The sequence below is a fragment of the Solanum pennellii genome, chromosome 10, assembly GCF_001406875.1.
Source record: "Solanum pennellii chromosome 10, SPENNV200".
In the NCBI taxonomy this organism is placed as follows: Eukaryota; Viridiplantae; Streptophyta; class Magnoliopsida; order Solanales; family Solanaceae; genus Solanum; species Solanum pennellii.
Window position 1 is genome coordinate 7845157 of NC_028646.1, and position 21337 is coordinate 7866493.

Genomic DNA, 21337 nt, shown 5'->3' on the forward strand with positions numbered 1-21337 from the left:
AAGCTTGGAGTATTCAATATTTTTCACACTACTCAGCTTGAGGGGGAGTGTCAAGGTGGTTAAAAGTCTGTTAGACAGCTGGTATATTGATTAATGGAGTCTTAGTCGGTTAGTAAAATAGTTAGTAGCTAACAAAGTATATAACGCTTTGAGCTGTACATATTTTATAGTTTTTACAGAGCAATAAGAAATATTTTCCTTTCCCTTTCACATTCTCTCTTCCTCTTAGTTAGGTCAAATGGCAACATGTTATCATTGCCATTAATGGAGCTTGCTAGATCTCCTGACAACTAGATTCCCTACATGGTAAATCATCAAAAAAGATGAAACGTAGTGTCGAACAAATTCAAGAGCTTGAAGTGTGCTTATCGTTTCAATTGTTTTTGAATGCTTGTTAATTTGTGTATTTTAATTTGTTTCTTATCTCATTGGTATCAGTTCTTTCAAAGAGGATCAATATCCTGATGCAACATAAAGACTAGAACTCGCAACAAAATTGTCCATGAATAGCAAACAGGTGAATTATTGGTCCCGAGTGAAGGTGATAGATACATCATATACTTTTTCTTCCTTACTCAATGTTAATATGAACATCAATTAAAGAATGAGCAAGCCCAACTCGAAGATGAAGTGAAGAGGCTCTACTATTGGTACTTTTTTGTACTCAATATAATGATGAAATTAACATTATTTTGTTTATTCTTTGATTTTCTATATTGAGAATTTGAAAATATTGATTTGCAGATTGAATCTGAATTACAAATTATTTCTGATATCTTTCCTGCTCGTGAAATAATAAAATATCTTCGCTTCTGTCGAATGTTGAGTTGTTGTGGATGTGTCTGTTGACACAATCAAAAAAGGTTCATAACAATGTGAAATTAAAAACTGTCGAAGACTCCCTTCTGGTTGTATTATTCAAGATATGGTTGATGGTTACACTAACGTAATTCTAACTTCAATTTTTTTTTTCCATTTTATCTTCCGTGTAGGCTTGTATAAATTTTTGAAATTTAACGCGCTAGGTTTCTCATAGTCTCGGTTCAATCTATATTTATTTATAGGATTCCATTTTTTTTTTCTTGATGACTTCTTGGAATTACGTACGCTCGTATCTTATTTCATAGCTATTTTCTTAATTAGCCACTCTCGATAAGAAATGAGATCATTGAAAGTACTCTTTATCTTGTATTCGTAAAGTTATGATCAATCCATAAATGTGAAACCTTTGTATTTTTATACTCCCTCCGTTTAAAAAAAAATGATTTCCTCTCCTTTTTAGTTTGTTTAAAAAAAATGATCTTTTTTTTTTTCAATAGCATTTTAATTTCAGCTTTTCATTTGACATGTTTAAGGCCTTAAGATCAAAGGGCAGTTTTGTATATTTGAAATAACTTTAATTTAGGATCACAAGATTCAAAAGTCAATTTTATTTTTGTTAAATTTCGTGTCAAGTCAAACTATGTTATTCTTTGTAAAATGGATGGAGTATTTGATATACTCCCTTTGTCCGGAATTATTTATCATGTTGCATTTTTCAAAGTTAAATTAGATTTCATTAATTCGATATTTTAAACAAAAAAATTAGATATTCTAAAACTATATTAAAAGTACTATAAATTGCAATTTTTTGCATATTAATATAATGAAAAATACATCTTAAAATGTTAATCAAAATTTTTATAATTTAACTCTAAAAATAGAAATCATGACAAACAATATCGGACGGAGGGAGTAGCATATTTCTCACATGTATAGCAAGTGATTATGACCCCACACATTTCTTGGGTTGTGTTTTCTATGCATTACAATTTATTATTATCATATACTCTCTCTGTTTCAAAAAGGATGACCTAGTTTGACTTGGAATAGAGTTTAAGAAAAAAAAGAAGACTTTTTAATCTTGTGATTCTAAATTAAAGTTATGTCAAATGTACCAAAATGCTCTTTAATTTTGTGGTCTTAAACATGTCACGTGGATAGTTAAAGTTAAAGTGTTGCTAAAAAAGGAAAGGGGTCATTCATTTTGAAACATACTTAAAAGGAAATAGAATCATTTTTTTTGAAACGGAGGGAGTATACTAATTCTATTTTGCATCGCCCAATATAGCTCATGTTTTTTTATCGAAATTAAAAGGTACCAAAATAAAAGGCTCGAATCATTTATTTTAATTTTCTTTTAGCTTTTGATGGATGCAGCTAATAGTAATTGTATGAAATATGTTTTATCTTTTGATAACTATTTTTTATGCTTGGCCTTCTACTCTTATTTTATCTCGCTCTCTCCCATGTTTATTCATATTAATACTAGATATAAATCTTCTTTTTCTTTCTTTCGCAAAAGAATAGCCTAAAATCTTAATTTACTTCTACATCTCACATCATGCTAACATGCAAGGATCCAGATTATTCACACTTCTTTCACTAATATTTATTGGCAAGAACACTAAAAATCTTTTTGAAGAATATATATGCCTTGTCATTGATAAGTTTCTTTGGTTATTGTGTTTGTTAAGTTATCTCCAACAAAGTCTATGTTATAGCCCTTTGTCCCTATTTAGTTGTCCACTTTAGAAATGACACATATATTAAGATAACAATAATTAGCATAGGAAAGTTATAATTTTACCCTTATTAATTATGTTTTCAAAAAGGATGAATTAAAACTTGAAAATTTTCAAGAAGTTTAAATGAGGGTATAATAGGCAATTCCTTTATTCTTTCTTGATTTGTCAAAATGGACAAGTAAATAAGGACAACTAAAAGAGGAAATATGGACAAGAAAATGGAGACGAAGGGAGTATTTGAATTAATAATTAGGTCTATATTGGGTGCAAGCTCATATTTAATTTTCCTAGAGCTTTAATATTGATATAATTTTTTCAGGTTATTTGGATCGAGCATATGCAATATAATGAAAATCATGTCCACCATTTGAGTCGCCCTTTGGTCAAGACAGGTGTAGTAATTGGTGCACAAAGGTGGATAACCAATTTACAAAGGCAATCTGAATTCATGAGAGTGATGAAGTCATTTGTTGATCCCACAAGTAAACATAAAAATTTCTTTTATATCGGATTTTTTAACACTTTTGATGAATATTGACTAAAAAATTGACTCTAATGTTTCATTTGTTCTAGTTGTTCCAAAGGACCAAATAGGTCTACGGATGTTGGCTCAAAGCATGACTCGCAAAATTTGGTGCAGCAGTTTGTGCAACTACTCACGAATGGGAAATTATTCAATTAGAAAATGGAGTAGATGCAAAATTGATGATAAGGACGAGCATTGGTGATCATAGTCACTATAAGAAAACTGTTAAGTACATAAGGATTTCCCCCTATTTTCCTGGGAATTAGTATGAAAATACTCAAAAATCTTATTTTCCTGTAAATTTTCATATTAATTTTCAGGAAACTCTTCATGTAATTAACAGTTTCTTGTGAGTGAACCTATCGGTATGGTATTATGTGCCATAAAGACAATAAGGTTACCAGTGAAACAACAACATTTATTCGAATTCTTAATAAATAATCAAACGAGTTAATGGGAGGTTTTTTTCAGTAAAAGTCAAATTCAAGAGTTTGTACGTGTTTCCAAGGATCAAAATCTTGAAAGTAGCATCTATTTTTTATGCGTTGATGTGAGTTATGAACTTCTTTTTATTTTCTAAAAATATGATAGTATTATTTTCTTTGAATGTTTTTTTTATTTATAAATACATTATTTGTTTGGTTTCAACATGTAGAGGGATAGCACCAGTGCTAAGCAAAACAACATGTTGATTTTCCAAGATACTTGCACGGATACAACTGGTTCTCTTTTAGTGTATGCAACCGTCAATTCTCAAGAAATCAATGCGGTGATGAAAGATGGGAACTCTTCATTTGTTGGTCTCTTGCCCAGTGGTATTTCAATTGTTCAGGATTATTGTGCAGCTGATAACGACAATGACATGAAAAGAACGATGGTGGATCTCTGGTGATTATAGGGTTTCAAATGTTGTTGAAAAACCTTGCTACTACAAATCTTCCTGCACAGTCGATAAAAGAAGCAAACGACCTCATTTTTCATACAATTCATAATATCAAAATGGCTCTCCAATGCAAGTAATTCTCTTTCTTTCAATGTATGTCTTTTCTTAAAAGATGAGATGCTACGTGAATTGTGTTCTTTTGTTTTGTTTTGTTTAAAGTTCTGGATAATTTTTTTTAGTTTGAATGACAATATGCTGTTATTGTGTCATACTATTTTAAGTTTACCTATAAATCATCCTTTTTGATGATCTATTGTTTGTTTGATTTTGTTTTACTATGAGTGGTTCTGGTCTTGATAAAATGAGTGAAAATTAGCATAAATTTCAATTCCAAATTTGGTGGTAAATCCTACCATTTGAGAGTAATATCTTGAGAACGGTGATAAATTTTAACTTTGGGAAAATAGAAATTGAATGAAATAGTTGTAAAAGAAAATAACTTGTCTGTCACCTAAAAAAGGTGCATTAAGTAGCATTTGGTATAGAAATATTCATGTAATACTCTAGTGTTTATTTTCCACAAAAAATATTACAGTGTTTAAACACTGAAGAATTTTATGATGAATAAGGAACATAAATGAAAGTATACTGATTGATCCTGTATCGTAATTTATCTTTCACTTTTTCAATGTCAATGTGCATGAGATGTAATTTCAACACAACAAAATCATACACCAAATTCAATCCTCAGCACAAACAATCATAAATTACATCATTCTACAATGAATAGAAAAGTGAAAGAATGTTCAAGTAAGCATTTCATATGCCAGCCTCCAGCTAATATCAATTCATTAATATCATGTCTGAAAAGGAAAAGTTGTAGAAGATTATCACTGAAACAGATTCTACTAGTCCTATCTACGGACCGCAGGAAGTCCTATGGGTCGTAGGAAGGAAGTCGTAATCCTTGGGTTGAAATTTGGAAAATGTCAAGTCATAGTAACTGACCTACGATTAGTCAAGACGGGTCTTACAATGGTCCATGGGTTGTAGGACGGATCCATAGGGTGATCCAGACATGGTAAAATTTTGGGCTTGAAAAGGGGTTCTACGGATAGGTATCTACAAGTTGTAGTATATTGGACGGGATGTAGGAAGTTCCGGTGGAATCAATCACAAATATTGCATCCCATTAAGTGATCTACATAAGACTATATTATGGTCCATAGAAATTCTTATGGACTGTAGATAGAAGGCGTAGGCCCTGTCCGGTAGAATTTAATGAAGGGTGTTTTAGTCTTTTCCTATCTGCAACCCCTAAACTACGTCGTTTTGGCCCTATACCTATTTTTACCCATCAAATTAGTACTCATCCCTATCATTCACTCACAAAACCCTCAAAACTCCTAAGGCATCTTCTCCAAATCCTCTCACGAGCTCTCAACGAAGGATCTTAGGGTTTTATTAAGCTTGAAGGCTTCTTCTCCAAATTCTTAAGGTTTTGATTGCCAAGATATGTAGGAATTTATTGACGAATCTCTTTCATCCATTGATTCCCAACATGAACTTTAATCTCCAACTAAATTTCACCCAATTCAACTAAGGTTTTATGTCAATCATCATGGGTCCTTTTGAATATAATTCAATTGATGTCATTCTACCTTATTTTGTGTGGCTTAACCTAATTACATGATTTATAATTGTTTTCATATGGACCCATGTTTTATGCTTTGATTTTCAGTTACTAAACTATTAACTATGATAATGAATTGATAAGGGATTTTTATGCATGTTTTACGAAAGGTTAACGTTATGATTAAATGATGCTTTTAAGTTAAGTATCAATGAGTTGTGAAAGGTTTTCTCAGAATTTGAAAGGAAATCATGATTATTTTTATTCTAAGGTTGGTGTCTATATGAATGAGGTTATAAAATCATTGTTTTGAAGGGAAAAGGCATAAATTCACCCTTGAACTTGTCTCGAAAAGTCAGTTACACGCTTAAACTATCATGATGACCTGTTACACACCTTTATAATTTAAAAATGAATTTTTTTACCCCCTATAACTGACGTGACAAAAAATAAAAAAATAAAAAATAAAAGCGCGTTTGAACAGTAAAAATAATTAAAAACTTCTTTTTACTATCACCCTACCCCCACCCGACGCCTCTTCTTCTCCTTCTTCACAGAGAACCATTTTCTTCTTCTTCTTTATTTTCTTTCATCATATTTCATACCCAATTTCTATCCACCCACTATACCTCCGCCAAAATCCTCTTCCCCCACCTCCATTTATCTTATTTTAATGCTTATTCGATTTCACTTCATTATATTTGATTTTTCTCTTCGACCTTATTGGTGGTTGATCAAATTGATAATTAAATTTAAAAAATAAAATATCATGACGTATTTGTTGGCGAGGGGTGAGAAAGAAGCTTGAATTAAAGGTGGTGGAGAAGAAAAAAATAATATTGACAATGGTGGTAGTGATATTTGGTGGTGGGTTTGTACCTTTTGATGGTGATGATATAATTTTGGGGATGATTTTATTTATGGGTGTCAAATTTTGTTGTGGATCTTTATAATTATTGTGGGAATAATGGTGATAGTATGATTTTGATGGTAAAGTTGATCGTAGGTTGTGAAATTTATGATGTCTATTTTGATTTTCATGGTGAAATATATAGATTTGGTAGTATTATGGCGGCAATGGTAGTGGTTTCATGATGATGTTTATGGAGGAAGAAACAATTGAATGAAATGGAGAATTTTAGTAAATTTGACGTGGCATCTGATGTAGCAGTGACATGGCATTGGTATGGTGCAAGTGTGATACACCTCCCATTGTGAGAGTGGTGCCACACGTCTTAGGGGGTAAAAAAAAATTCAGTATTTAATAGCAGAGGTGTGTAATAGGTCACTATATTAGTTTAAGTGTGTAACTGACTTTTTGAGATAAGTTCGAGGGTGAATTTATGTCTTTTCCCTTGTTTTGAAAGGAGCTACTCTTATATTACTTTATGATTTGGAATTGGTATTTAGGTTATTTCCTTTCATAATGTTATTCTCCGATTATTGACTTTATCTATTCCGTTCGGATCACCAAGAGGACCTTGAGGTGGAGGTTAAAACAGGGTAATTTCCAGTAGCAATCTCTAGTCTCAAACTACGTTCCCCATGGGATTGTCTTTAATGACCTATCTAGTGAATCCACATAGTATTAATGATATGATACAAAGTTCTACCTTGAAAAGTAGATTCTCTCCTTTTGGTATAAGAGTTACACTAAATCCATGTTATAGCTCACATGGTCTATCGTCGGTTAAATCTAATATCTCATAATAGTACTATGATTTTTCCTTTAAGTTTTACCTTATGTCCTTGAACTAATGCATTGATCTTGTATCATGTTTTCTTATGATCATGCTTTTTATGCTTTTAAATGTCCTACTTGGTCATGTCTTTCATGAGATTTAAGCCTATTATTGATATTATGTCTACATTTATGCATATTCCTAATACTTAGTATATTTCGTGTACTAATGCATACTTCTGGCAACATTAGGGTTCGACGTTCTTTCTCCTCCCACTCGTGGCTAGTATATTCCGTTGTTGTGAAGATTGGTAAGTTCATATGTTTTTATTGTTATATATGTAACCTATGCTACATTCTCATATGCCTTTAGTTTTCAGACTTTGTACGTGGTGTACGAGGTACGTCCCAACCACTATTATGTCAGTTTTTAAAATGACTTGTCAAGACATAGTTATGAGTTCACGCTTTTGTTCAAACTATCCATATGCTATGAAACAATTATTGTTTAAATCTCTAATCTCATAATTCTTTATGTATGATGTATGTCAAGTGGCTTGTGTATGACCTCTCGAGATTTTATACGTCATGTCACATTTAAGGTATATGTTGGATTCGTGACAAACATTCAAGTCAATATGATTTGAATTAAGCTCACAAAATCAAATAAGTAATCAATTCATGAAGAAAAACATCAATTATCCATATCATGACACAAGTACACGCATAAATGTTTGTCATCAATTTAAACGAGATCTCTATCATCCATTACACCTTAATTTAGAAAACCTTTGAAGTAGAAATTCATAATTGTAAGAAAAAAACTCAAAGGCTTACTAAATCAATGTCTAATAAATCAAAATAAAAACTCTCCCTTTCTCGATGCCTTCGAACGGTCTGAAACTTGTCAATTATATAATTTAAATGAGCGTATAGTCGATATCATACACACCCATATAATCATACAAAATTTCCACTCATAAGCAAGTAAAAACAACCCCAAGCATCCGTGTCAAATATAGAAATTCCTTTTCAATTTATTTATCTAGAAGTCGAGGAGCTCACACATCAAAAATAAGCTAAATCTAGTCATAAATTGGCCCACAAATCGAGGAATATTATCATATCAAGTTTAGGGTAAAGAAAATCCCTTAAATCATCAATTCCAACCACCTACTATATCATTAAAATGAGATGATAGATTTGTAGGGGAAACACAAATAAAGGGCTTGAATCTGTCCCCAAAAAAATCTAGCAAAATCTCATAGAAATTTGCTTAAATCATGCTCTCGAACCCCAAAATCATGTTTAGAATAATTATCTGTTGATTAGGGATAAATCTCTATTACCGCAGTGATTCTTGTAGAAGAAAAAAATCGCACCCAAAACTTACAAAAGTGTCTTCTGCTTTGGAGCCTTCGCTCGTGTAGCACATAGGGCACAAGTTTGATTGCACCAGAACATGTCCAATAGCCATAGCTAAAACAGCCTAATCCCATAATCAATCTCACAACTCATTTGAAACACCATAGAAAAGAACCTAATACATATACAGACTAAAAACCACATCCCAGATATGTAGGAATCATCAAATAATTTTCAGGAGATATGTAGGAAGCACTACCATTAGCTATTCAGAATGATAATGATTTTAGAGACAGGGGAATAAAAGGAGGTTAACATGGATAAAGGAGATATAACACCAAATATTACTAAGATGGCTATAGAAGGGGATTTATCTCCTAAGCAGATTAACAAATTAAGGGAGACATATAATATAGCAAAGATAAAAAGATATTGTATGGGAGCAAGCTTCATCTAGGCAGTCAAAGAGAACGATAATAAAAAAACTCTAAGTATTGAAATCCTTAAAATAGAATATTAAGTCGGTAAATACCTAAAAGGAGTTTTCGAGATTAATCCAAATGCATTAGAGACAACAATATTGCTATGTGGGTTTAATGGAACCCTTTGAAGGTCGACAAGGGCTTGAAGAATGTAAGAGAAGACAGGAAATGCAACATGCAGTGGTGGACTCTAATGGAAAGATTTGGGTGTTCATAGATGAGGCCGTGGAGTATGAGATTGGAGGGGATGAAGACCAAATTTTAACCTACAACATCAGGGCATGTCATAGAAGCGATGTTCTCAATAGTATATGCCAAGTGTACTAAAGGTGAGGGATTACAACTATGGGAATTTATGTATAAGATAGCAAGTACAGGGAATATCTCACGGTTAATTGGTGGAGAATTCAATGTAATTCGCAATGAAAATGATAAACTTGGAGGAAGAGCTGTTATAGAGGCAGAAGTAAGAGACTTCAACCATATTTTAAATGTGTGCAACTTAGAGGATAGGGGTTTTTGAGGAAGCAAGTACACTTGGTGGAATGGAAGAACTGATGAGGAGTGTATTTTTAAAAGATTGGATAGGGTCTTAACTAATAACAAGATGCAAAATATCTTCCTTAATTTAGAGGTTGAACACTTAGTAAGAAGCGCATCTGATTATGCACCACTATCAATTACTTATGAAACGAGCAGGGAGGAGATGGGCAAACCATTCAATTTTTTAAATTTCTGGTTGAGGGGGACTTTTTCATGGAGTTGATTCATTGTATGGCTGATTTTGAAGGAGATCCCTTTAGTTTGTTTCATCATACACTGAAAACGGTCAAGAAAGCTTTAACTTAGTGGAGCAAAGAGACTTTTGGTAATACATTTCAAGAAATAGCAACGCTTCAAGAAGTTATAACGATTCATGAAGAGCAATTTGAAATATTCCCAAAACACTAGGAATAGAGAAAGACTTCATCGAGCTCAGACGGACTTGAAAACATGACTAATAGGGAAGAAGAGTTCTGGAAGTAGCAAGCAGGCATGGAATGACTTAAAGAAGGAGAAAGAAAACTAAGTTCTTTCACGCTATTGTCAAAAGTAGGAGAAATAGGTTATGGGTTAATATATAGGACAAAAATAAAGAAGGTGAATGGTTGGAGCAACAATCGAATATTGCAGAAGTGGCGGTGGAAATTTATATCAAATAGTTCACTACACAAGAAGAAGTTTGTGAAGACTAGGATGCTAGAGGATTTTACAGTAGTAATCACAAGTAATATGAATGATCACAAGTAATATGAATGAGAAATTTGAGGCCATGCCATCATTAAAAGAAGTAACAAAGGCAATCATGTGGTTGAATAAAAACAACGTGAGAGGACCACATGGGATTGTAGGAAATATGAAAGGAAAAATAATATCTTTAGAAAATGCTCAAGTTTATTATAGGCTACTTAAGGCCACTTGATATGATTACAATCATCAACTACATCACTATTTATACTACTCAAAATCGAAAACAAAAAGCCTTGCACAAATAACTAAATACATGTATCACAATTTACTAGATACATGTACTACGAAATTCTAAAAAGACTTCTTGAAAAACTAAGAGACAATTTTGGAAGACTAAACATTGATGCATTAATTCCAACACTCCCCCTTAATGCATTTGCTTGATAACTCCAATGCGTTCTCGAAGATAGCAAAATTTTTCTCTAGGAAGTGCTTTGGTGAAGATGTCAGCAAGTTGTTCTCCTGTCTGACAATAATGCAACTGAATTTCGCCTTTCTCTTGTGCTTCTCTGATAAAATGATACTTGATGGAAATATGCTTTGATCTTTCATGGCTGACTGGATTCTTGGCAATTGCAATTGCTGATTTGTTATCACAATATAGAATAGTCCCTTTTTTTTTGTTTTTCACCAATGTCTTCAAATATTTTCCTAAGCCAAATAGCTTGAGAAGTAGCCTTGGATGCTGAAACATATTCTGCTTCGGCAGTGGGTTGAGCAACAACACTTTGCTTTTTTGATAACCAAGAACAAATGCTTGATCCAAATAAGAAAGCATAACCAGAAGTACTCTTCATGTCATCTATACTTCCAGCCCAATCACTATCAGAATAACCAATTAAGTTCAAATTTCCACCAAATTTGTACATTATCCCATAATCCATTGTTCCTTGCAAGTAGCGTAGAACACGCTTTGCAGCTCCAAAATGCACTTGGCTTGGTTCTTGCATGAATCTGGATAATAAACTAGCAGCAAACATAATATCTGGCCTTGTTGAAGTAAGATATAGCAAACTTCCAATCAAACTCCTAAAAAGTGAGCTATTAACTTTCTTTTCTCCATCATCTTTTCTAAACTTCTCATTTGCTGCTAATGGTATGGCCACAGACCTGCAATCCATCATTTTGAATTTTTGAAGAATACTTTTAGTATACTTCTTTTGAGAAATGAAAATTCCTTCTTTCACTTGAGAAACTTCGATGCCCAAGAAATAATTTAGCAATCCAAGATCACTCATTTCATAAGCTTGCATCATATCTTGTTTGAAATTTTGCATCATCTTTACATCATTTCCTGTAAAGAGCAAATCATCCACATAGAGACAAACAATGATAATGCTGCCATGTTCTTTCTTCACATACAAAGTGGCTTCACTTTTACTTCTCTGAAAATTATTTTTCAGAAAGTATGTATCAATTTCATTGTACCAGGCTCTTGGAGCTTGCTTCAGCCCGTAAAGAGCTTTTTTTAGTCTATACACCTTTTCTTCTCCCCCTTGAACAAAAAATCCTTGAGGTTGCTCAACATAAATCTCTTCATCAAGTTTTCCATTCAGAAATGCTGATTTAACATCAAGTTGAAATATCTTCCATTTCTTTTGTGCAGCAACAACAATTACAGTTCTAATTGTCTCAAGACGAGCAACTGGAGAGAAAGTTTCATAAAAATCAATACCTGGTTTTTGCGTGAAGCCTCTAGCAACCAACCTTGCTTTGTGCTTTTGAATATCTCCTTCCTGATTGAGTTTGATTTTGTAAATCCATTTTAGACTTACAACTTCTCTTTCTCTAGGAATAGCCACAAGCTCCCAAGTATTATTTTTTTCGATCATTCGAATTTCTTCTTCCATGGCTTTCTTCCAAACATCATGCTTTATTGCTTCTTCATAATTTTCTGGCTCAACACCGGCAAAATTACATCTTTGATAAATGTCACTCAACATTTTTGTTCCTCTTGGAGGCGGTTCTTCATTATCTGAATCTGGGATTTCTCCCCCTTGAGAGACATCTTCATCTTTCTCATCCTCTTCTTGATTTGAAGATATGATAGCAGTATTCTCTATCTTTTTATCCTCCCAATTCCATGTTGTTTTTTTATCAAAAATGACATCTCTACTAACAACAAGTTTGTTAGTTTTGACATCGAGAAACCTATATCCTTTTGTCACATCAATATAACCAAGATAGACACATTTTAAACTTTTTCATCCAAATGTGAACTGCTGTATGCACTGATTCTGCCCAAAAATATTTTGGCAGCCCTTTCTCATTCATCATATTTCTGGCCATTTCAACAATTGTTATTTCTTCTTTCAGATACACCATTTTGTTGAGGAGTATACCCTGCTGTAAGTTGCTTCTGAATGCCTTCATTTTTGCAATATTCTTCAAATTCTCGACTTGTGTACTCACCTCCTCGATCACTGCGAATGGTTTTGATGCTGCAACCTTTTTGCTTCTCAACAAGGGCTTTAAATTTCTTGAATGTAGCAAATGCTTCTGACTTTTCTTTCAAGAAATAAACCCAAGTTATTCTTGAGAAATCATCAATAAATATTAGAAAATACCTTTGACTTCCAAGAGATGGAGTCTTCATTGGTCCACAAATGTCGGTATGAATTAGTTCCAAAAATACACTTGCTCTTCAAGACACCCCTTTTGGAAAAGACTTCCTGTGTTGCTTTCCCAATATACAACTTTCACATGTATCCACCTCAGTATGTATCTCAGGAAGGCCTTGCACCATGTCCTTTTGCTTGAGAAGCTTTAAACCATGAAAATTCAAGTGAAAAAATCTTTTGTGCCAAAGCAATGAATCATCTACAATTTCATTTTTTAATGCATTGTAATGAAATTGCAAAAGGAAGTTTCTTTTTATCATCTTTACTTCAACAATGACTTGATTTGGCTCAATTTTATCATAAATCTTGCAATAATTATCTCTAAACACAAGAGAATAACCATTTTCCATGAGTTGACCAACACTAAGCAAATTTTCTTCCAAGTCAGGAACATAAAGAACATCATGAATTTGCGTACCGCATCCTTTCATGTTGATCGAAATAGTACCTTTACCTTTCACATCAACTAAGGCTTCATTCCCCATCTTCACTTTAGTAGTGATGCTATTATTAATTGAGAGGAAAGCCTTTTCATCTCTAGTCATATGATTACTACAACCACTATCAACATATCATTCATTGCTTTTTGTTGAAGCATCAGATTTAGAAGCAAAGAAAAGATATTCTTCCCTTTCTTCCTCGTGTTTTTCACAAAAATTTGCTTGCTCCCGTTTCTTGTGCCAACAATCCTTTTCAACATGGCCAAACTTTTTACAAAAGTTACATTGGGGCTTGCCTTTGTGCCAACATTTTTCTACATTGTGATTAGTCTTTTTGCAAACTTTACAAAAAAGACTAGAGTTTTTCTCAGCTTTTTCTTCAACCTTCTTGGAAGAACCATCATGATCCTGCTTCTTTTTTGGCTTTTGATTTTTCTTCTGATGATTTTTTGAGAAATTTTGAGAATTCTCATTTATTTTAGACTGAAAAGCCGTCTCTTTGGATTGATCTTCACGAAAAAATCTTCGCTTCTCGTGTGCATGAAATGATCGAACTAGCTCTTTAATGGAAAGCTTAGAAAGATCTTTCGTCTCCTCAGTGATAGCAACGATGTACTCATACTTTTCTGTGACACTAATTAGAATTTTTTCCACAACTTGTTGGTCAGAAATTATATCACTATGATTTCTCATTTCATTAACAATATTCATGACTTGTGCAATATTCATCAATTTTTTCAGATTATATCATCTTTAAATGTTGAAACTCCCTTTTAAGAGTTTGAAGATTTATATTGCGTACCTTTTCGTCACCATACACCTCAGTTTCCAGAAAATCCCAAGCTTCCTTTGCAGTCTCACAAGTAGCAATTTTCGCAAAGTATGCTCTTGAGACTCCCATTTGGATTTTGCTCAAGGCTTTTGCATCTTGACGATACTTAGCCTCAAGATTTTTCATCTCTACTGCTGTAAGATCACCATCGTTTTCTGGCTCTTCAAAGCCATTTGCAACAAAAGTACACAAACCTTCAGCTTTCAAATGTGTTCTCATTCTTATCTTCCAGTATTCAAAATCAGTTCCATCAAAAAATGGAATAAGAACAACTGAAGAATCAGCACCTTCATTTGTTTTGGATGCCATATTTTTTTCTTCACCTAACCCCAGATTAAGAACGAAAACCTGCTCTGATACCAATTTGTAGGAAATATGAAAGGAAAAATAATATCTTTAGAAAATGCTCAAGTTTATTATAGGCTACTTAAGGCCACTTGAGATGATTACAATCATCAACTACATCACTATTTATACTACTCAAAATAGAAAACAAAAAGTCTTGCACAAATAACTAAATACATGTATCACAATTTACTAGATACATGTACTACGAAATTCTAAAAAGACTTCTTGAAAAACTAAGAGACAATTTTGGAAGACTAAACATTGATGCATTAATTCCAACAGGGATGACAAGGGCATTCTAAAAGAGCACTTCAAAGAGGGTATACACAAAATGGTTAAGTCCTTTGTATGTGGTGCTGCCTATGTATATCACACATACAAACTTGGTTCTTATTCCAATAAAGGTGGTAGTTTAATACCTTTTTGGATTTGAGACCCGTTCCACTGAGGAACTTTGTGAAAAGATATTCTTGAGAATAATCCATGAAAGAATCAAAATTGTGGTACTATGATTATTTCTCTAGAGTAAGGGGATTTTTGTTAACGGGAGAAGTATAGTTGAAATTTGTTAACGGGCAGGAGATATTTTAAGTAATAAGGAATAGAGGGAAAACACCTAATCTAGTTGTTAAACTAGATATGACGAAAGCATATGATACAGTGAAATGGTTGTATTTAACCAAATTACTAAGAAGGCTACGATTTGGAGATAGAATAATTAATATGGTGTATAGATTGATTAACTATAATTGCTCAATTTTATTGAATGGACAGACCAAAGGCTTCTTTAAGTTATCCAAATGACTTAAGCATGGGGACCTTTTATCGCCTACTCCAGTGTTGTGGACGGTGAGAGGCGACAAAAGGCGACAAGGGCCTGCCTCGCCACGCGGCAAGGCGAGCGGCGAGGCGCTTGCCTTTTTGAATAAAGGCGCCAATTAATACCAAAAATTAAAAATATTTAATTGCATATTTTATCCAAAGTCTTAATAGCAATAACACATATTAGCAAATATTCAATTCAAAAACCAATAGAATGTCTAAAACTTTAAAGACCAAACAATTCAAAATACAATAAACCAAAACTTTAAAAGTCTATTCTTCTTCAAAATTATCCAACTCTTGAAGATCAAAATCTTCTACATCATTATATTGCTCTTCATCTTCTTCCTCCTCGTATTCTTCATCAATTAGTGTCCGAGTCCTACTTGAAGATGAACTTAAAGATGTACTTTCTACTCCTTTGCCCTTGTCAAGTACTGTTGATCTTGAAGAAAGTCCCCTAAGATGATAGATACTCTCGTCCGCTCCAATTGCCGTAGCAACACTACCCCAAGTAAGATCATCATCCTCATATACTAGTTCATCATCTTGATCTTCGGGGCATCCAACTAACCATTCGTTGGAATCATCTATGTTATCCAAGCGAATTGGATCAATAAGATCACGAGCATCATAACGGCGTTTCAATGTTCTATTGTACTTAATGTACACTAGATCATTGAGACGCGATAGTGTAAGCCTATTCCTCTTTTTGGAATGAATCTGTGCATAAGTTATTGATATTAACTAGTTGATATTGATAATAATATAATATGAAAAATAGGATATAAATTTTTACTTACGTGTTCAAACACACTCCAATTTCGCTCACATCCAGATGAGCTACAAGTTAGGCTTAACACTTTCATGGCAAACTTTTGCAAGTTTGGTGTTTCACTACCAAATAGTGACCACCATTCAACTATAATAAAATAAATTTAAAGGTTAGTGACTATAAGTAAGTCAAATAATATAAGTAAGAATGTAAGATCTAAATCAACCCACTTACCCGGTGACCTTGTGTCTCTAGCTCTTTTAGCCGGACCACAACCAAATAGTCCATCCGCCATTTTGTACTTAGGAAGCTCAGCGATTAGTGCATCTTGTATTGTTGTATCACGGACCAACTTCTCAACACATGCATAATACTCGGTCCACAAACTCTGTAATAAAGTTCCCTCTTCTTCAGCTTTATAATATAATCCTGGGTTCAAAACATGGCCTGCAGCATGCAAAGGCCGATGGAGTTGTTCTGACCACCTTGCATCAATAATTTGAAACACTTTCTCATAATGCTTCTGAACTCCACGAAAACCATGTGCAATAGCTTCTTTGGCTCTATCCATTGCCTCATAAATATAACCCATTGGTGGTTTTTTCTCCCCATCCACCAAACGAAGCACTTTTGTCAAAGGGCTACAAACTGTAAGTGCCCGAACAACATCATTCCAAAAGTGGATAGAAATAAGAAGATTGGCAACTTCTTTCCCCGAAGTTTCCTTTGCAAATTTGCTTGAATTCCATTCGGTTGAGAGGACTAAAGTTTTCAAGTTTTTTCTTTGAATGTACATAGCTCTCAAAGTTAAGAATGCCGTTGCAAATCTTGTCTTGGCCGGTTTCACCAAATTTCTTTCTTTGGTGAATTTTCTCATCAAGTTTAACAACAATGGCCTTTGACTAATGTAAGAATGGATTCTGATGGCCTTCTTAAAAACTGTTATAGAAAGATTAAATTAAATTAATTAGTAGCTAATGAATTATTGAGTATTGACTATAAAGAAACTTAATAAAGTTAAAGGATAGGTTGATTACCGGAAGCATATGGCTTAACCTTGAATATGTCACCAAATATCAAGTTGATGCAATGAGCGGCACATGGAGTCCAATAAATGTGTGGATACGCACCCATCATCATACTTCCCGCTTTGACATTCTCACTAGCATTATCGGTGACAATTTGTACCACATTTTCCGGTCCAATTCTTTCGATAGTGCTTTCAAATAACTTGTACATTTTGGTGGAATCGGTAGATTCATTGCTAGCATCAACCGAACCAAGAAATACACTACCGATTGGAGAATTCACCAAAATATTGATGATCATTTTGCCATTTCGTGCCGTCCATTTGTCCATCATAATGGAACAACCAAACTTTGTCCATTGCACTTTATGCTCCTCAACAATTTTTTCTACTTTATCCACCTCTTTTTTAAGGTGAGTGACTCTAACTTCATGGAATGTAGGAGGCTTCATTCCGGGGCCATGTTGTCCAACCGCCTCAATAAATTTATCGAATGATTTGTGATTGACGCAATTAAAAGGGAGCCCGGCATCATACATCCAAATTGCAAAAGCACTTACCGCACGCTCTCTTAGAATTTTCTTTGTTTCTTCGATTCCTCCTCCTTTTTCTAAGCCTCCTTTTTGTGTTGATTTTTGTGAAAAATAGAGGTTCAAAGGTCCTTTCGTCACACTCCGTGCGGTGGATGAACCTCCACTAGAAGATATCTTTTGAGTTTTGGAGGGAGGCCTCATTTCCGCATAATCATCCATTTCATCAAGATCATCAATATCAACAAATTCTTCCGGTTGCCTCATTTGAAATTTGGGATTATTAGCTATTTTGTTTTGCATATAAGCCCTTATTTCTTCTCTAATTTCCGACGGACAAGCGGCACATTGTTTAACATTTTTGAAACCACCCACTAAATGTTGTTTGTGTCGCGTTATTCCACCATTGAAAGTACTCCCACAAAAGTTACAAGTGACCGAATCTTTCGTCGCTCCTTGAGTGCCATAATTCCATCCAATGTCCCTCTTTTTGCTAGCATCCGCCATTGATTATCAAATTCAATTAATTCGCTGTTTAGGAATATTGGAATAAATAATTAGGTCTTAGGAAAAGAATTTTTTTAAAAAAATTAACACTGAGTCCTCACTGCCTGAGTCCTCACTGCTGCTTACGCAGCTTACCAAAATAAAAAAAAATGAAGAAGAAAGAACAGAAAAAATAAGAACAGAAGAAGAAGAAGAACAGAGACGCGACATTACCTGAAAACAGAGAGTCGCGAGGTCGCCGGCGAGGGAGAAGAGACGCGACAGCGAGGGAGAGCGAGGAAGCAGAGACGCGACAGCGAGGGAGCAGAGACGCGAGTCACGCGACAGCGAGGGAGCAGCGAGGGCCGGCGAGGGACAGCGAGGGAGCAGCGAGGGCCGGCGAGGGAGAAGAGAAGAGTTTATCGATCTCGAGAGAGAGAGAGTCGCGAGTTTCAGAAATTTTCGAAAGTAAAAAAAAAACCCTAATTTTGACTAATATTATTAAGTCAAAAATTTTTTTATCAAAAAGGCGGCGCCTTTCTCTCGCCATTTCAGCGCCATTATCGCCAGGGCCTCGCCTTTTTCTCCTCGCCTCGCCTCGCCAGAGAATGGCGAGCCACCCTCGCCTCGCCTCGCCTCGCCTCTCGCCTTTGGCGACGAGGCGAGCGCCTTTCATTACACTGGCCTACTCTATTCATATTGGCGTCAAAAGTTATGTCAAGATCTCTTAATTCTCTCATCTAGAAGAAGAAATTTAAGAGGTTTGGTATACCAAGAGGGAGTAATTAAAAGCTAAACCATATGGCCTTCGCAGATGACATGATCATTATATGAAAAGTGGAAATGGGAACAATGAATATGATAGGTGAGACCCTGTGGAAATAAATCTTGGCAGCAATTAATTTTGCAGCCATACTTGTTGAAATTACTAGTCATAAATGTGAAAATTGGTAGCCACCTACGTGAAAATTGATAGCCACATTTGTGGAAGTAGGTAGTCAAAGTTTGGTATAAGTTTGATAGAGTTAGGCAGCAAATTTTTTGTTGAAATCGGCTACCATATTATGTCATTATGATGTAAACAAGTGTTCAAAAACTCTATAAATAGAGTGGTAATTGAACACTTGAAGATACACCAAAATAGAGAAGCAATAGAGAGTAGAGAGAGTAATCCACAAACTACTTCTTAGTTTGTGAGATAATAGTGTGCAAGTAATATTATTGTGAGTTGTAAGAAATAAAAGAGTATTGAGTAGTAGTCTTTTGACACTACCAAGTTTTTCATCAATATTATTGTATTACACATTCGGGTATCATATTTACCCATTTTAATATTTGGAGTCGTTGTTACTCTCTTCCTATTGCTATTTAGTTTGGACATTGTCCTGGGTGTGATTATCATTTTGTCCAACAACGTGATATCAGAGCCATGACAAATAATAGTCCGTTGTCCTTTCAATACCCTCGTCTCACAAGAGAAAATTATGAAAATGGTGTCTACGAATGAAAGTTATTCTTGGCTTTCAAGATATTTGGGATATTGTAGACAAAGGGTATACAAAATCCGCAAATGAGGAAACTTTGCCCTCAAATGAAAAGGAGGTCTTGTTAAAGACAAGAAAGAAAGATCAACAGGCCCTCACTCTTATCCATCAATGTTTGGATGATGGCATGTTTGAGAAGGTGGCTGATGCAACCGCCTCAAAATAAGCGTGGGAGATTTTACAAAATTCTCTCCAAGGAGTTGACAAAGTAAAGAAGATAAAACTTCAAACTCCAAGGGCTGAATTTGATGTTTCAAAAATGAAAGAATCCGAATCCATTTCGGATTTTTGCTCAAGATTGATGGCTGTTGTAAATCAACTAAGAAGATACGGGGAGGAAGTAGATGATGTGCGTGCGGTAGAAAAGATCCTTCGTTCTTTTACACCTAAATTTGATTATGTGGTGTGTGCTATTGAGGAGTCTAAAGATCTAGACTCTATGACGGTAGAACAATTGGAAGGTTCTTTACTAGCCCATGAAGAGAAAATGAAAAGGAGAAAGGAAGAGCCACTAGAGCAACTTCTTAAAACTCATGCATCCTTCAAAGGATTTGAAGGTGAGAAAAGTTACAAAGGAAATGGACAATGGCGAGGCCGTGGAGGTCGTGGAGGCCGCGAAAGAGGAAGAAGTTATACCAATCATTTCAACAATGAAGATAAAGGTCACCAGTCAATCAAAGGTCGTGGTCGTGGTCAACGAGGAGGCAGAAGATGTGGAGCCTATCAAGGTACAAATGAAATGAGGTTTGACAAATCTAAAATTGAGTGTTATAACTGTCATAAAATGGGACATTACTCTTGGGAATGTTGTAGTAATGTTGAAGAGAAAGTTAATCTTGTTGACAACAACAAAGATGAAGATGAGTCAACACTGTTATTAACACTCAAAGAAAAAGATAAAGATAATTGCAGCTCATGGTACCTTGACAATGGAGCAAGCAATCATATGTGTGGCCACAAAGATAAATTTGTGGAGATAAAGAAGACCGTGAAAGGTAATGTGTCTTTTGGAGATACCTCAAAGATCCAAATTGAAGGGATAGGTACGATTCTGACATCCTGTAAAGATGGTGGTCATAAATTGATTACCAATGTTTATTATGTGCCAAAATTGAAAAGTAATATTTTGAGTTTGGGTCAAATTCTTGAAAAATGATATGATATTCATATGTAAAATATGCATCTTTGGCTAAGAGATTCAAGTAACAACTTAATTGCTAAAATTCATATGGCAAAAGAATATGTTGTTTCCTTTGAATCTTCAAACTATCGATGCAAAGTGTTTCAAGACTAATGTGCAAGATGACTCATGGTGTTGGCATATGAGATTTGGGCATTTGAACTTTCAAGCGCTCAAATCAATGGGAGACAAGAACATGGTTGATGGTATACCGTCAATCAACAATCCAAATCAATTGTGTGAAGCTTGTCTTCTTGGAAAACATGCAAGGAGGATTTTTCTAAAGGAGATTACATCATGAACAA

General features: G+C 34.4%; 1 protein-coding gene across 1 annotated transcript; it reads right to left on the reverse strand.

Moving 5' to 3' along the window:
* Nucleotides 1–15606: 15606 nt before the first annotated feature.
* On the reverse strand, nucleotides 15607–18606 carry LOC107032226. Its single transcript, XM_015233811.2, has 4 exons — nucleotides 17303–18606; nucleotides 16500–17204; nucleotides 16294–16412; nucleotides 15607–16213 (listed from the first exon to the last, which is right to left on the reverse strand). The coding sequence occupies exons 1-4, from the start codon at nucleotides 18327–18329 to the stop codon at nucleotides 15764–15766; spliced, it is 2301 nt and encodes a 766-aa protein (XP_015089297.1). The 5' UTR covers nucleotides 18330–18606; the 3' UTR covers nucleotides 15607–15763.
* Nucleotides 18607–21337: the final 2731 nt, after the last annotated feature.

Bases quoted from the DNA above. Each gene is read 5' to 3' on its own strand.
- LOC107032226 (XM_015233811.2), bottom strand. From the start codon at position 18,329: ATGGCGGATGCTAGCAAAAAGAGGGACATTGGATGGAATTATGGCACT. The intron at 16,413-16,499 runs GTAAGTGGGTTG...ATTTTATTATAG, and splicing joins TAGAGACACAAGGTCACCGG to TTGAATGGTGGTCACTATTT. The intron at 16,214-16,293 runs GTAAGTAAAAAT...ACTTATGCACAG, and splicing joins ATTGGAGTGTGTTTGAACAC to ATTCATTCCAAAAAGAGGAA.